Source organism: Phoenix dactylifera, chromosome 1 (assembly GCF_009389715.1).
Source record: "Phoenix dactylifera cultivar Barhee BC4 chromosome 1, palm_55x_up_171113_PBpolish2nd_filt_p, whole genome shotgun sequence".
NCBI lineage: Eukaryota > Viridiplantae > Streptophyta > Magnoliopsida > Arecales > Arecaceae > Phoenix > Phoenix dactylifera.
In genome coordinates, this window is record NC_052392.1 from 30,023,045 (window position 1) to 30,039,946 (window position 16,902).

The following is a 16,902-nucleotide window of genomic DNA, read 5'->3' on the forward strand; positions in this document are numbered from 1 at the left end:
TTCTTCCTAGTCTAATCTGCCTTTCTAACCATTGCTCTCATCATCTTCTTCTCGTGCTCTCCCCTCACATCACTTCCACTACCTTAGTCAAGAACTCGGATTTGTCCAATTCACTTGCCAACAACCATAGGAACATATTCCGGCCATCCAGTGGCATTAGCTAGGCTAATCTCCACTGTTGCAAGCTCTAGTCGCCCACTGGCGAGGTGATGGTTGCAGCGACGATGCTATCGGTGAAGTTGTCGAAGTTGTTTTGGGCCTAAGGCTCGTCAGAGGTTGCGGGTGTCCTCGGTCATAGGTCTGAGCACCTCACTGTCGTGTCGAATATCTGTAGTCACATGTGGTCTCATTGTCTGGGTTGGACCTCGCACTCGTCCACCTTAGTGGCGGCGGTCGGAGATTCTGACCGGGATGAATGCTGCCTTGGTGTTTACCAATGCTCTGCCCTGTCTCCTTGTCAGCATAATCTTCTATCGATGGAGACCGATCCCCTCCTCTTCTCAAATTGAATTAATAGTTATCTTAGAGGGAGATTAGGTCATTCCCAATGTTGCTGCCATTGTAGATTCCTCTAGCTATGGCCGTAAAACCTCAAAGATCTCTTTGGCTCTAAAGAGAGGTTTATCTATCTGAATGAAAGAATGGATGGTGGAGAATAATTAGGTTGCGGGCCAAGTTTAGGCTTGGTTCCGATCTAGCTTTGGGCTTGGTTTGGGGCTCAGGCTTCAGGCCTAGTCCAGGCTCGGACTTTTGGTCGGGCTCGAGCGAGCCAAGTATTAACCAAGCCTAGCCCAAAATTTCTTCAGGTCCTATTTTTAGGCCCAAGTCTGACCTGAACTACCTCAGACTTAGCCCGCGGTTCGACTCAAAGCCGGCCCAACTCGACAAGCCTCATGCCACCCTAGGCCCACTTCAATCCCTAGGGACATATATAGAGATGCTAAAGGACTATGCTTAGCATAAGGCCATTTCACTTGGAAGTTTGATAGTCTTAAATATGTGATTTGCTCCTTCATACATGTCCTAATGCTAGTTATATTGATAGAACCATGTGTAGGTTGTTTTTCCTTAATTAGACACTATTTTTTGTAACTGTCTTTATGAAAACAATTTTTTTATAAAATCTAAATTTATTTTTTCCATATGCTTTATAAGATAGTGAATCGAATTTTAGCAAACAAGCTATCATAAAGCCCAAAAATTGGTTTTATGAGATACCATAAGGGTCCATGTTCTTCTTAAGATTGGTTTCTTATGTTCTAAATTGCCTTGTTAATAATTAAATCACCATAATTCATCATGTCCTCCTCTACAAGTTTCCTCCATGCCATTTTCTCCTCTTCTGCATCCACCTCCTCTCCTTCACTTCCTCCAGGCATTCCCTCTTGTTTGATCATCTAGTCCATCTACTTGTCCTTTTCCCTTCCACCACCTCCCCTCTACTCCCCAATTCCTTCGCTTCTTAAAAGAAATGATGACATCTCTTATCAACATTTGGTGGACTTCGTTGAAGTGCTTTTCTATAGTCGGAGTATATGGGCATGCAACGCAACATCTAAACCTTCTTCCATTCTAGGGTGGCAATTCGAACCTGGAACATATGCCCCACCTGACACAACGTAAACCAAACTCGTTGGACCACATGTTGAATATCAAGTTAGGCAAACTTGACCTATTGGTGGTCATGTTGGTTTGGATTGATGGTATATGATCCATGATATCATTATGTGTATAAACATTATTTAAATTTTCTATAACAATTCCATTCTGAATGAATACTATCCCTTGATTTAGTTTCTAGGCAAACCAACAAAGTAGTGCATAAAACATAATTAAAGTGCACATGCTTTATATTAAAAGGAAAAAAGAGATCAGAATGTTGGGTCTCCAAAACCTTAATCTTATTTGCTGGCTCTAATTCCCATTCTCGTTCACGTCCTATCCCCTTTTTTTCTTAGCTCTTCCTTTCTTTTTCCCACTTCTCCTTCCCTTCCTCTCCTCTTTCCTTCTCCTTCTCTCCTATCCCCAATCGCCCCCTTTCTTACTCTTCATCTTTGTTGAGTTTCCAACCACTGCCGCCATCATCCACTGATATGTTTGCCATCTGGTCACTGTCATAGAAATCACTATCAACCTTCTCCTTCTTGGAACCCCATCTTTTCCTTAAGATTGTTGCCAAGCCGCACCTTATTCATCGTTGGACAACCACGCCATGTCAAGCTAGTTCCTTTGCCTTTCTCTTCTGAGCCCTTCCCCTTTTCCCTCCTCTCCTCCTCCACACAGTGGATAGATGGGTCAATTCTAGGTTGGGTTTGTCAACTTGCTGCTGTGTTTGGTTCAGCCTTGTCTGATCAGTTGGTGAGGTAGGTCGGGCTTGGATCAGAGTTTAAATGGCTTTATATGGAAAGTTAACTCGAACTGACTCATTCCTCCCTTGCTTCATTCCTCTAACATGGTCAGTAACGTAAATGTTTGGAAAGGCAATCTCTAAATTCATAATGCTGATTACACCTCTTGGTTGGTGGAAGTTGTGCTCTCATTAGATCATAAATTCAGGCTGGCTTTGTTGATGATATTTCTGTACATTTATGTACTTCTTAATGGCAAAGAACTAAAATTATGATGGCAAGGCTAGATCAACATGATCTATACATTTTTACCTTAAAAAGGCCATAATTTTTTAAGTTGAATGAGGTTTTATCTCTTCTCCATCCATTACTGAAGCAATTTCAATATAATGGTTGGAATTTTAGTGGTAAAATCCTTTTCAATTATTGTCATTCCATTTGGTTCAACCAAGCAGCTCTTTGCTAGAGAATTGGTACTTCCAGCGGTTGCATTGGGAGATGCAGGGACAACCAGTTCTAGAGGCTTGTAGTGATAATTTATACCTACTTAGGGGCAATTTGCTGTGATATCACTTCCATTCAAACTAACATGAGTTCTAGTGGGAGTAAGAGGAGGATATGGTGATACTATTTGTTTCTCCTCTTGGGCTCCAAATATAAAAGACGATCATATTACTACTTACTAATATACATAAATAGGCATATCTTTTAATGGTCAATGGTACATCTATCCATTGGTTATGACTTATGAAGAATACCAACTAATTGTAAATTATATTGTAGACTTAAAGAAAAAACTGACATGATTTTCTAATAATATTTTCTCAAGTAGCTTATCCAGTTATTCAGCGAGGTAAAAAATCACTGAAGTCTGTTGATGTTTGAGAAAATTATCTTTGTGGTAGTCTCATAGTAAAAAGACGAGAATTTATTTTAACTTCACATATCTGTATAGTTGATTTTCTCATGGTCTATATATAATCATTCTTGATATGTCACTTATCCAGCTATTAATATTATGTTGCTTATCTTGGGTTTACCGTTCCAAAACTTTTTGTCCTCTTGTTTTTGTATTTCCCTACTTGATTGGTTGATTAGTAATAGAAATTAAAGAGTTAGATTTCTTACATCTAAATCGTTGACAATTGAATCCATTTCTTTGTTTTTCTTTGTTCACTTGTTTATGATATTTAAGGGTTTATTTTTGTATGAGAAATGGTAGGAAGAAGACATTTTCACAATGGCTTATGGCTTGCCCTTGAAAGGAGAGGGGGATGAAAAATGCTTATCGATTCTAAATTCAGTTGAAGAAACAATTTCTCGTCAATTGCGTGCTTGTAAGGCTCCATCATCTAAGAAGAAGGCCTTAGAAGGTAGCCAACAATCTTACCCTTGGGTCGATTTTATGTATCTGTATTTACTATTATCCATTTTTTTTTCAATCCAATCAAATTTCTCTAGCAAATGTAGAGAAGTATATTTAGTTACTCTTTTCATTCGAGGCATGCTGATATAGGATAAACTATTAATCCTACAAAATCAAAAAAAATTCTTAATACAAAAAGAACTTGTTCTGACAAAGTATACATGATTTCAGTTTTCTTGTGCTAGTATTAGACTAAGCTTTAATAAATTATGGCACACTATTTAAAAACATTCCACTTTTATCTTTTCTTTTTTAAGCTTACACTTTGATTATCTATTGTCTTATTTGCATCTTATTGATTGTAATCTATCCCCGCCTTGTTGAGTATTAGATTGTTATTCAAATGAATCAATTATTAAATCTGTGGCTTGAGATCTTTATCTCTTTGGCTTTCTCCATTTTGCTGAGAATGTTAATTATATTTTTCATAGATTGTGGTTGTAGGATAGTTTTGCTAAATATATCTGTCTGTGCCAAAGATTCGTGAATGTACTAATTACTGCTCATAATCAGCAATATTATCAATTTCTTTCTCTTATCTTCTTGCTTTGCAGGTTGTATCATTTTTTTTTATTTTTCTTAATGAAAATGCGCCGTGTCCCCGTTTTTCCTCAAATAAATGATAATGCCATCAATTGTTTCCGAGTAAACCTATCCTTTTCTGTATAAACTAAAATTATTAAAAAATTAGACAACACCAAAAAACTAAAGGCCTATCCATATGACTTATTAAAATGCAACTTTTGTCATGGACCTTTTTGAATATATGCTTTAGGCATCTAGTTTTGTTTTTTCTGTCAAATTTTTAACCCCCAGAACCAAGGATGGAGGAATCGGTGCCGGGCACCATGCCGACATCGTAGAAGAGACGAGCAAGAGGGAGAACAAGAGAGGAAAGAGAGAGAGAGGGAGAGGGAGAGGAAGGAAAAGAGGCCGGCTAGGGCCGACCGATAGAGGTCGGGGAGCCTCCGTGCGGAGGAGGAGGCTGGGGAGCCTCCGCACGGAGGACGAGAAGGCTAGGGAGATGTGAAGACGGGGCTCGGCCTCCGGTTCCTTATTTCGTTCGAAACAGGGGCTCGGAGAGGTCCCCTTTTATTTTTGCCTTTTTTAAGTTGAAGTGGGCAAATCTAGTGCCGACTTTAAGGCAAAAATAAAAGGGCCCCCTTCGGGCCCCTGTTTCGAACGAAATAGGGGATCGAAAGTGGAGCCCTGCCTCCGCGCCCTCCCCGGCCTCCGCCTCATCTGCGCGGAGGCTCCCTGGCTGGCCGACCTCTCTTCCTTCCTCTCCCTCTCCCTCCCTTCCTCGCTCTCTCTCTCTTTCCCTCTTTTTTCTTCTCCTTCTCCCTCTTCGGCGACGGTGAGAGGCGTCTTGATATTAATGGCGGAATCGTCCCGGTTCACCACTGGTACGGCCCGAGATGCCCTGAACCGGGCAGTTCGGGACGGTTCTGCATAGCTTGCCTAGAACCCTCTCCCTCCAAACTTTAAACTAAATAAAACAAATAGTAGCTACACATATGTAAAGACTTCTTTTTAGAAAAGTTGGCTTTTATGAGAATAGTTTTTAGCATGGTCGGCGGAACTGTGTTCGGGGCGTTTCGAGCCGTACCGGTGGCGGACCAGCAAGATTCCAACAACGAAAACGAGATCGGCGACGGAGGGGGAGAAGAAGAAAAAAGAGGAAAAGAGAGAGTGGGGGAGGGAGAGGGAGAGGGAGAGAAAGGAAGAGAGAGGAAGGTGGAGGCCAACTGGTGAAGGCCGGAGAGCCGCCATGCGGAGGAGGCAGAGGCTGAAGAATCGTGGAGGAGGGGCTCTGCCTCTTGCAGCAGCTCCCTAGCTTCTGCCTCCTTCGCGCGGTAGCTCCTCGGCAGCTCCCCGGCCTTTGTCTCCTCTGTGTGGCAGCTCCTCGGCCCGTCCGCTGGCTCTCTGCCTACCTCCCCCTTCTCTCTCTTTTTCTTTCTCTTGTTCTCCCTCTTTTCCCACCTCTTCTACTGTGTCGGTACACGACTCGACACGGCACGATGCGGGTCTGTACCGACCCGTGCCACCGGACGACTGGTCCGGGGCCCAGTACCAGCATAGCAGACACTGGTTTTTAGTAAAACCAACAACTAAACAACCTCTAAGGCACCTCTTATTGGTTACTGGAATTATAAAGTCCACGTGCTTATGACGACAGTAAATTAGGCAAAGTGATGTTAATGATTGAACATTCATCATTGATTCTCATCCAAGTGCCATTTTTGATACATATACTTGTTAGTTATTTTATGATTTTATCTCTATCCTATTCTTGTCTATATTAAACTTAGTGCAGATTTTTCATATTGCTCTATCAAAATTCCTTAGACTTCACTATTTGAAGCCTATGAATAGCCCTATAGAGATACAAATAGTGCGCCAATCACAACAGTTGTTGGATGATTTAATTCATAGTGGCATAATGGTATGACGTGTAATCGTAGTGGATATAAAAGGCCTTTTGACTCTTTTGGGGAAACCATAATCCAATTTTAGATCTAGATAAGGAAAGAGGAAAGATAAGTAAAACATGAAGAACAATTGAGAGCAAAAATAGCGGAGTATAACCTTTGTCTTGGATAAAGTTTGCATTCACTTAAAAATGTTCAGAATATCTTTTTTTTGTTTGATTATTATATCATTTGTAGGGGAAATTTACAGCCATGCATGTTTGGAGATGCAATATGATTATAAAAATTTTGTGATTGCAGATTTGGAGTCTCTACAGGACCAATCCTGATTTGGAAGAGGGTTTAGCTGCAGAGCTCTTCTGTGCCGCTTACGTTTTCGTAAGGTCTTGCCCCATGTTTCCTGATTTATGTTATTGAATTGACTTGATCTAATCTAGTGTAGAAGTCAACTACTTGTTTGATGTTAAAAAAAACCTGTGTTTTGTGGAAAAAGTGGTGTTGACGGTTGCTTCATTAGCTATTACTTTGGGTTTGTTTACTAATTATCTTGTTAGCAAGTTTCAGTTAGGAATATATATTGCACTGGAGTATTGATTTCATGTATGACACATCTTCTTTTATTTCTGTCATATGCATGGACTAGTCCCTTTTAGAATATTGTGGTATAATTTAAATAGTTGGCAAACCTGTAGAATATTGTGGTATAATTGTAAATAGTTAGCAATACCAAGGCACCTGGATGTATATTTTGAAGAATAGAATTGCTAACAACTGTAGACCATGAGCCTCAAAGAAACTCAGACACAGCTCCCATGTTTGTGGGTTTTGCCTTCACATCCATGTCAAAGTAGACTGTTGACATGAATGCAGGTGTCTGACATGGCTAATTTCCAGGCATATGAATGTTTAATTACATACAGACATGTGTATACAAACAATGTCTGACCAACTGTATCTTTAAACGGTTTTAGGAAGTCAAATTTCATGGTCATTCATTGTTGGTGCCACTCTATATTTAACTCAGGGTTGACCGTTTGTGCTATTACAACTTTAGCTGATACAAAACATACCTATAGCGAATGTGCCCCCTAATAGCTTGTAGACATAACCTCCGAAAATGAACTTGTATTACTCGATGCATTAATAATAAATATCCAAAACAATAGATTTATGATTTTAGTATTTTAGATTTTGTATATGATCATAAATGGCTTCGATTCTCTATTAAGTAAATTTAGATTGTCCACCATTTATTTTTCTATAGAACTTATAAGGTCTGCATACACATATAGAGCACACTGGCGATTTGGCGCATACAGAAGAAATACACAACACATTCCATTTACAAATTTATACAATAATAAACGAATACATTTGTGCGCATCACACCGAACAAGTATGCTATTATGTATATATAGTAGAATAGGGCCAATTGGTTGCTATATTAACTCTCCCAAAAGGTTTTAATGACGACCAGATGACCAACTTTTTCACCATGTGGAGCAATTGTCAGAAGTCATTGAAAAATTATAGCATAGAATTGAGCTTGGAAAGTTTGTTAGTTTTATGAAAAGATTTTCTAGAGTATGTGAGTGAAAAGACATTTTCCACTCATTGCTAAATTATGCTAATTTGATCATTAAAAAAATTTACAAGCTAATGTTGTTAAAGTGCTTGCGTATCGATCAATTTGGCATCAAGAATGCAGAGGGTTAAGACCAGTCCTATAGTTGTCATATTTGCACAGGGTACAAGCTGGTTGGGTTGGATTGGGATAGGCACAATCCAAATCCAATCCATATCTGAATCAAGTCAAAAAATTGAACTCGAACCTAATCCATTTTCATTTAGGTTGGATTGGATCGGGTAATATTAATTTCATCAGTCCATTGCATAGTGTGCCATACCGCCCGAACTGGGGGTACGGGGCATTGTACCATACTGGGTCGGTATTGGTATCTGGTACGAGTGGCGTACCGACACCTGGTATACCGAAAAGGCCCATACCATACCGACACATTGTACAGGGTCCGGGTACCGAAACGACAAACCTTGGCCCATTGGATTTTCAGGTCAACAAAAATCTTGATATAGATCATCATAAACATATACAAATTGATTACCTAATTATAACATATTATGTAGTAAAATAATAATATGCAATGTGGAGACATTACCAAACATATTCTATGTAAGATTTGATTGATAACCATATATAGTTACAATTAACTGCACTAATTGTTGGCAAACTGTGCTGAAAGTTGAATACTAATTTCTTATATTCAAGGAGGAATCTGAAATATATGCTAGTTTGGGTTGGTTCGGGTTGGTTTGGTTTCCGATTAAGAATTTTGTTATCCAAATCCAGTCTGCACTCAAAATGGGAATTAGTTTTTCCAGATTGGAAGCCGGTCAATCCGATCCTTTTGCAGCCCTATATTTGCACTCGCTTAGCATAATAGTCTTCAAGACATGCCTAAGTGTGACCTTTGATGAATAAAAAGGATAAATTTGCCCTTTGCCAAGTTGCTTACTATACTACAATAGGTTGTCTCAAATATCTATTTGTTTTCCTGAAGCACTAATGAACTTATTGCATCAAATATATAGTCGCAGACCTCTGTGCTGTATATTTTGTGATGTAGCTTATATTTTGGGTTGAATTAAATCAAGCTAGTCATATGTAAAAAGAGAATGTGCCCAACAAGGTTTGACATACTGGTGCATACTACCTTGTACCAGGCATAGCATACCATACTGGTACCAAAACAATACTTGGTAGGGGGAAGCACCGAGTGTTGGTACACCGAACTGACCCATACCGACACTTGTACTAACATGGTACCAGCATGGTATCATAACTGGTATTGCAAGCCCTGGTGCCCAAGTTAAGGAGGTAAGGCAATGGTCCAGCCTTGTACCTGTTTGGTTTTGAGCCTGGTTATTCCAGTTTTGGCTCAAATTAGCTGAAGTCAAGTGCATTGTGTTTTATTTAACTCTTTTTGGGTGGATGCAGCCCAATTTCATCTCCCTCTTCCTCCAAACTCTTTGTATGCCTGGAGAAGGAATAGGGGTGATGTTTCTTGGTTGATGTGCTTAAATTTTGAACAGTAGGTGGCTCTGTTCAAAACACCAGCTGGATTAACCATCAATGTTAAAAAATATGCTAAATCATTCTATGAAGCCTTCTCGACTTATGCTCAAGGTTTTTATCATGGCCAAGATTTCAACCAAGATATTGCTTTCTATTCTATCGGGTATTCACTGGTACAATATGTCTATAATTCCAACCCTTATTGTCTTGGCTGATATGACCCAACATATCCTGAATATCAGCTGATATGATATGAACATACTGAGATTTTTCTACCTTTCCTGTACTACCTTAATGGAAATTTTCATAAATAAATACTGAGGTTAATACCTAATAACATTGGTTAATCTTATATTACCTGGCTAAGATATTGATATATCAGTTCCAATATTTTGCAAGAAATTTAAGAGTATCTAGGTTCTTTCCAACATGTCCGCACCTTTCCATTTTGGCAGAGTTAATTGATATCTTGGTTCATCTTGATATCAGACACCTGCTGTGATGATTAATATCTTGGTACTTAGAACCTTGGTTATGCTTCATTACTGGCCCACCTCAAATGGGTAAGGGTTTGGATCATAAAGATACCATGGTCATCTGGACTTATTAGTAGATGATTTTCTTTTCTTTTGTGAGTGGACAGTATTTTATTTGTATCTACTTTAATGACCGAATCTGTTGATTAGTTCTGCTGTTGAATTCCATGTTTTTGCTTGTCCAAACAAAAAAGAAGATGCAATACAAACTTAATGCAACGAAATGTCTGCATTTGATATTTTATTTGTTTGGTCTATTACTTGCTAATGTACTGACTATTTTCCATTGAATTCAGCACTTTTACCATGTTCTCATGTGCTTGAGGAAACCTCAAGGCAGAGGTTTGGAGCTGGCTCGAAAACATGTCGCATCATGCTTGTCTGAGCTGGCCTCTATATATAAATCTCTGGAATTTCTCAGATCTATTTCATATGGATCTGCTCAAGAAGATAGAAAATAGCACTACTGCCTCAGGTTGCCGACCTGTTGGTTTTGATTGTTAGTTTAAATAGCAAGACTATCTGCTCCAACTCCACCACGTGCAATCCGACTTCTAGCTGGAAAAAAGGTAAGTGCCCAAAATTGGCTTAAACAATGCACTTGTCGATTATTCTGTCAGTATGTCAGCTATCTTTCATTTGCGATATTCTAGGCTTTTGAACTTAGCAAGCCAAAGAGAACTTGTTTGATATTTCAATCTTTTCAGTAATCTATATTTCAATTTCATATTCCAGGCAGTTGCGTATTTTGAGAAGCTTTTGCATGATTTAGTTTTCCTATGTGCCTTCACTCTGGATCCAATGCTTGAGGATACTTTGCGTTCTGTGGTCCAGTTCCAAAATCGCAACCTGATTTGTTGCAAGAGCTATCTGCAGGTCTGCTAAAGTGCTTAATTTTAGCCATGATATATGCATGTGTGTGCGTGCATTTTCTGCAGTGCATGTGTGTACCCTGGATATATGCGTGTGCATTCAAGCTGTATAATGAATTAATGAGCTATGTAGAAATTTTTTGTGCAGGCCTTCTGGACCTCTGCTTTGCTTCACTTGTCAGATTCTCATGTTGTAAAAATTATATGCATTTATCAAGCTTATTTATGAGCAAAAAATGCTGTTTATGGCATGGAGTCATTATCAATGTACTTAAAAATATCACCATATTTTTCTCATTATTTTCTTCTCATCTTCATTAATATCCAATATCTGGTGAACAGCTTCTATTGGTACAAGATGGGAAGCTCTATGGGCGGGATTTCTTTTATGATGTTATCTCTAGGGCTTTAGCATTACCAGAACTTGCAAAGATCAAGAATTTCAGAAAAATGAATTTGTTGTGCAGCTAGGGTCAGGTCAGGGTTTTTGTTTGTACTGATTTTATTGTTGTTTTCATAGATAAAAATCATCTCCTCTAAGTACAATTTATCTTACATTTTCTTAATTATGTTTTCCATGCATTTACAAATCTGCAGCTGGTGATCAACTTGCTTAAAATTCTTTGTAGCAACTCTGCATGGCAGCGACGCAAGCTTGGAAGATCTTACAGGACTGGAGTGTTTATTTCCATACAGGTCAGTCCTATGCAAATAAAAGAAATTTCTATGTATTCCATCCATATGTCTTATTTTCTATTGTTTGGACATAACATGACTCTGACTTCTTGTGCTTAACTTTAATTTCTGTGGCCATAATATCCCATTTTGTTGCTCCAGCTTGTGGCACTGCATGTAATTTTTTTCTTTTCAATTCTGTTCGTCATTGCAATATGGCTATTAGTGTGGCCCGTGGCCATGTTTATTATATCTATTTGTGCAGAATACGCGATTTTTTTAAAATGAAATTATGTTCCATTTCTTAAAACTGATGTCTTGAAAGAAGGATATGTTTAAGTCTTATTGAATGCACAGTGGCATCTCCACTGCAATTCTGAAATTTTATATCAAAGAAGCCAAAAAACCAAGAAGTGCTTGCTTAAAATTACCTATTTCGTGAATTGCTTTGTCAATTTTTAATTCCTCTAATGGTAGAGATTACCATTGATCAAATAAATGTACATGCTACTGAATGTATGGAAAATATTTGATACCATTGATAATACATGTTGTTTTTAGCAGTAAAATGCAAGTTTAGACACTAGTATAGCATTTTGCTATGTGCTACTCCAATCCATTCTTTCAAACTACACACCTATGATGCCTGAATTTATAGGTGCAGTCTTATTGAGTATGAGTTTTATGAAAATGAGATCTTAGGCCCTGATTGGATACATAAGGATGAAGAGAAAGAAAAGAAAGGAAATGAGAGAAGAGAAGATAAAGAAAATAAAAGAATTTTGAACTTGAGAGAAGAGAAGAAAAGAAAATAAAGAATTTTTAGTACAAGGGAAAAGAAATCATTTCTCTCTGTTCCTCTTCTCTTCTCCTGGCTTACCATCCAAATGAGGTATTTTAGTTTTGTCTTCTCTCCTTCCTAAATATCTAATCAAACAAGAGAAAATTACTTTTTCTTCTATCTCTTCTCACAAAAGGGGTATTTTCTTTTCCCTCCTCTTTTTCTCTTCTCGTCGTTCCCTCTATCCAATAGGTTTTAAAATAGTCATTCTACATTGATCCACATGATACATAGATCAATTTCCTGGATAAGGCAAAAAAAATTCTTCTTTTAAAATCACATTGTTAGTGATGTTGATAATTTATAGATTAATGCCCTTGGTGCATATATACACATTTCATATTTGATAATTGCATTATTTGTAAGCAGTAACAGTCTAGTGCTTAAGTATATACACTGAGTCATCACTTTCCATTTGTTATCTCATCTTCCTCCAAACATTTTCTCTGCAACTTTCGTGGTACAACCACAGAGTATCACTAAAAATTTCCTCCGAAAACTTAGCGTATCTTCATCTGAAAGTTACTGTCTGCTATCTATCATTTGTGTAGATCACCTCAAACTGTTTAAGCTGTTGTATTGCTAGACTTTCCAAGTAGGCAATATCTTTGTCACTTCTTGCCAGCCTACTTCATGATAATCACACAAACAAACTTAATGCTCTTTCATATCTATTATGAATTCTGGTACTGGCTGTAGAATCAATTATTTGAGCCATACTGGTGGCTGCAGGTGGTGTCTGAAAAATGATTTTGTTTATTTCTCCACATCTACAGCACCATTCTGCCTAATATATATATAGCTTAGCTTTAGGGTCCTTTTTATACCTCTTCCGTCCAAGCAGTCAAACATTGCACTTTTCCCTCTTCTGCTGTGAGCTACCTCTTCTTGGCCATGCAAACCATGATTCATCTTCTGGTTTTGCTTTGAAATACTCTTGTAACTTGGTTTCGACTTTTGCCATCAGTTGTAATCTTTTTAAAGCATTCCTTTCCTTTGTGTATGTTCTCTTCCTTAGTTGACTAGTTTATTTGTTCATTCTGGAGCTCTTCTATAGTCCCTATCAAATGTTCATACCTTTATATCTGATTTATCACTTCATCCTCATGCAACAAGTTGACTCTATAAGCTTTTTTTCCATCTCTTCTCCGATTACCTTTTGGCCCTCCTGGGTTACTTTTGCCCTTTTGGAAAATTTAATGGATGATTTTTTTTTCTTTGATACCACTCTGCATTCATATTGTCAATTTTCCTAATTACTATCCTTGATTCCTGATTAAATACAGTGGTGCCTGCATCTGATATATCCATCTTGCAAGCCTTCATGCTTTCATTTTGAGTTCACTACTAGTTGACCTGTGCATGATAATATTTCAATTGCATCTGATGAAAGTGGTGATCTACCATTTGGCTTATTGGACATACAAGTTATTGACTTAGGCATTTGCAGAGACTTAACTTAAAATGCTCACAGCCTTTTAATCTCATCCTTCTATAGCCTTCTCATGGGTCCTCATTGATTGATGCCTAGTCTTTATATACATTTGGTGTCTTTTCTCTTAATCTTCTGTCAAGTTAACTCCACTCCAGATCTTTGATTAAAGTCAGAGGTTTTCATAGACTTTTGGTTTGACATAATCGAATTACTAATCCACTCATCAAAACATCACTGTACTAGCCTAGCTTCCCGCATTACTGTAAGAGGCTTGTCGATCTTTGCTATGCTTTCTCCTTTTTAAGAGTAAGCCTACTTTTTCATCCATTTAAGATAATTTTATGGTATTGGTGCAAATGTACGAAGTTGTGCGTGACCTTGCACTTAGCTCATTATGTGGCTCATTTAAAGCTTGTTCACTAGAGAAGAAACCAAGCTTAAGCTTTTTCAAACGCTTGGTTATGATGAGCCAGGCCTAAACAGTATTTGGCTTGGAAATATAAATATAAGGCCCAGGCTGAGGCTTAGTTCGAGAGTTAGCTGATTAAGTGCTTATGAGCCAAGCCTGAGGACATACAGCTTGGCTTGGTTTAAATTCAAGCCGATCTTGAACACGCAATCAATATCGGAGACCCAAGACTGAACAACCCAAGCTCTCTACAGCTTGTTCACGGCCATATGCTTGGCCACGATCTGAACCTTTTGCTTTCTTACCTTAATTTCAAGCTAATTCATTTGATGGTCTACCAAAACATCTCTCTTTATTTTTCAAAGATTATATCCTTTTCATGGTTTCTGCAACCACATTTCCTCTTAAATTATTACACACACACTCATATAAACATAATGTATGTATAAATCGTACAGACATGCATGGGATATATATTCATGTTTGCATGTGCCTGACTACATTATCTAACTATTTTTTTTATGGAATTAAACTTCCAACTTGATGTTTTTATGATCACCAATTGTAATCTGGCCGTAGTAGATGTAATTGATTGCCCCTACAAAACAATATTCTCCTATATGACGTTCCACCACAACATGTGGAAAATGACAAAATTAGTGGTGAAGTATTGATTTTGTAAAAAAAAAATGATATTATTTGATTTTTTTTAATAGCAGAGAAGTAGAAATGAATAAAGCAGCAGAAAAGAAGACATGCCATTTGATGTGTGCTATTTTGTTCTTCTGTCTTTTTATTCTTTTTTGTACGTGTATGTGTTACTTCAATGATTTCACATTCAAGTCGTTTAATCTCTCCGTGTAAGTCTACAGTTCCTGTATCATGTCTTTATCACCTATTTCTATTCTTGTTCCGTTACCTGCATCATTGCATTCTACAGATATGTTCCCAACAACTCTTTTCTATTTTATCAGCTTAGCAAATTAACACTAATGCCCGGCATGAATGTCATCAAACCATCAACTTGAGTTTTCACCAATGTCATTAGGACTCGTGATTTCTCCAAGTCCATTTCCTGCAGTATAATGACACATTAAGACCAAGGTTTGTATCAAAAAATCTCCGTAATCCGTAACTAGTCCGAAATGTGAATTTTCCAATCATGCTTTAATGATCAATTCATTTTTCTTACATGTTGGCTTTTCTAGCTACATGTTGAAAATGTTTAGTGCATGGAGATAACATTGCTGGTTTGCATAGGTTCTTTGATTTGGCTAGAAGAAATTCATGGAGATAATGATATAGCTTCTATATGTTGGAGGTCTGACAGTATCCATAGAATATCTCTTTAGGTTTTTTAGTGATTGTCAACTCTATTTCGGACTTTTTGTACATATCAATTTATCTTATTTGTCAGGATCTGGTAAAAACCAGGACAAGTTTTTTCCCCGTATGAAATGATAATATTTTCAGCTTTACTCCTATGCAAATTTTCTTAAAACATTTGTTCTTGCTGCTGCTTGTGATTATTTTGCATTATTTTTGTTGTACATACTGACACATTTTCTGTTTTATAGGTTGGCATCTTGTCTTCTAAATGCCAATGAGTTATACTTTTTGACACATAACTCAAGTAGCCTGCTAACATAGTTACCTGCTAACATATACTCTGATAGATTCATGCTATGAACAGCAATGGTTTATTTCATCTAGACAGAAAAAGATGAACTTGGACTTGACAGATACTGTTTTACATGGAGCTGCCTTCAAAAGGAGTTCGGGGAAATGTTAAATGTCTCAATTGATGAGGTAACTTGTGTTTTGAACAACATTCCATGCTTGGAGTCTTTATTTCTATCAGCATTGTTGCTTATTCATATTTCAACAGATATTTACCTGTTGTGCAGAATATATGCATGAAAGTATCCAATCATCTCCTTATTTGGGCACAGGAGCAGACCTACTGGATTGCTTCTCGGTTTCTCACATTGGGATTTGAGCTTGAACTTTATTCTCCCATTGATTACTGCATGGTTTACTGGTATATGTATGTGGTCTTTATAAAACTCTTGGAAAAGATGCAAATGAGGATAGCTGCCAACAGTGATAACTGTGAGTAATGTTTCTCCATTTGCAAAAGATACCATGTTGCATATGATTTCCTAGAGCTTGCATACTATTTTCATGTCTAGGCTGGTATTGCCCCTCAACAGGATCAAGTTACCGAAGAGCTTAGAGCTTATGATTAATACAATAAATTGCTAGAAAATAAACATTTCTACAAATTACGGATGCTAACACTCACAGTTTAGTATCCTTTTTAACTTTTCTGAGCTTCATCCTCGAAGTCTTTGTCACCTTGGGATGACATAACTTCTTTTCTTAGTCCAACTGTTTGGTTCCTTAATCATTTGATTCTTGTCCATATTGCGTGCATTTACATTTCTTCCTACTCATTATATGCATGAAATTTGAAGATACAAAGTGAAGATAGCCTAGTAAATGGCTGAAATGCATGTTGGGCCCTTGATGTAAAGGATGGCATTGCCAAGCATTGGCATGATAGGATGTTACTGTGGTTTGGCATAGGGAGGATAAGAGGCATGACTAACCCTATAAAAGAATCTATATTGTGTAAGTTAAGGTTGCTCACTTGGATGTATTTAACTGTTGATCATTTCATGAGTGCTTGTTAAGTACAAGTACTAATCAGTGACATGGACATGTGATATGGGTGTCAAGTGTCCAAGTGGCTAGAAAAATCTGACACGGGAATCTTGTAAAACCGGAGATGGAGACATGTCTCCATGTAAATATGTATATATGCATATAAT

General features: G+C 37.7%; 1 protein-coding gene across 1 annotated transcript in view; it reads left to right on the forward strand.

Moving 5' to 3' along the window:
- Window positions 1–16,902, forward strand: part of LOC103710849 (N-alpha-acetyltransferase 35, NatC auxiliary subunit) — a 28,525-nt gene that overhangs the window by 9,092 nt on the left and 2,531 nt on the right. Inside the window, 11 exon segments of the mRNA XM_039130106.1 lie at window positions 3,571–3,721; window positions 6,507–6,589; window positions 10,133–10,275; window positions 10,277–10,346; window positions 10,349–10,405; window positions 10,572–10,712; window positions 11,051–11,185; window positions 11,306–11,366; window positions 11,369–11,436; window positions 15,782–15,877; window positions 15,976–16,180. Of these exon segments, the coding sequence (XP_038986034.1) occupies window positions 3,571–3,721; window positions 6,507–6,589; window positions 10,133–10,275; window positions 10,277–10,346; window positions 10,349–10,405; window positions 10,572–10,712; window positions 11,051–11,185; window positions 11,306–11,366; window positions 11,369–11,436; window positions 15,782–15,877; window positions 15,976–16,180 (1,210 nt within the window).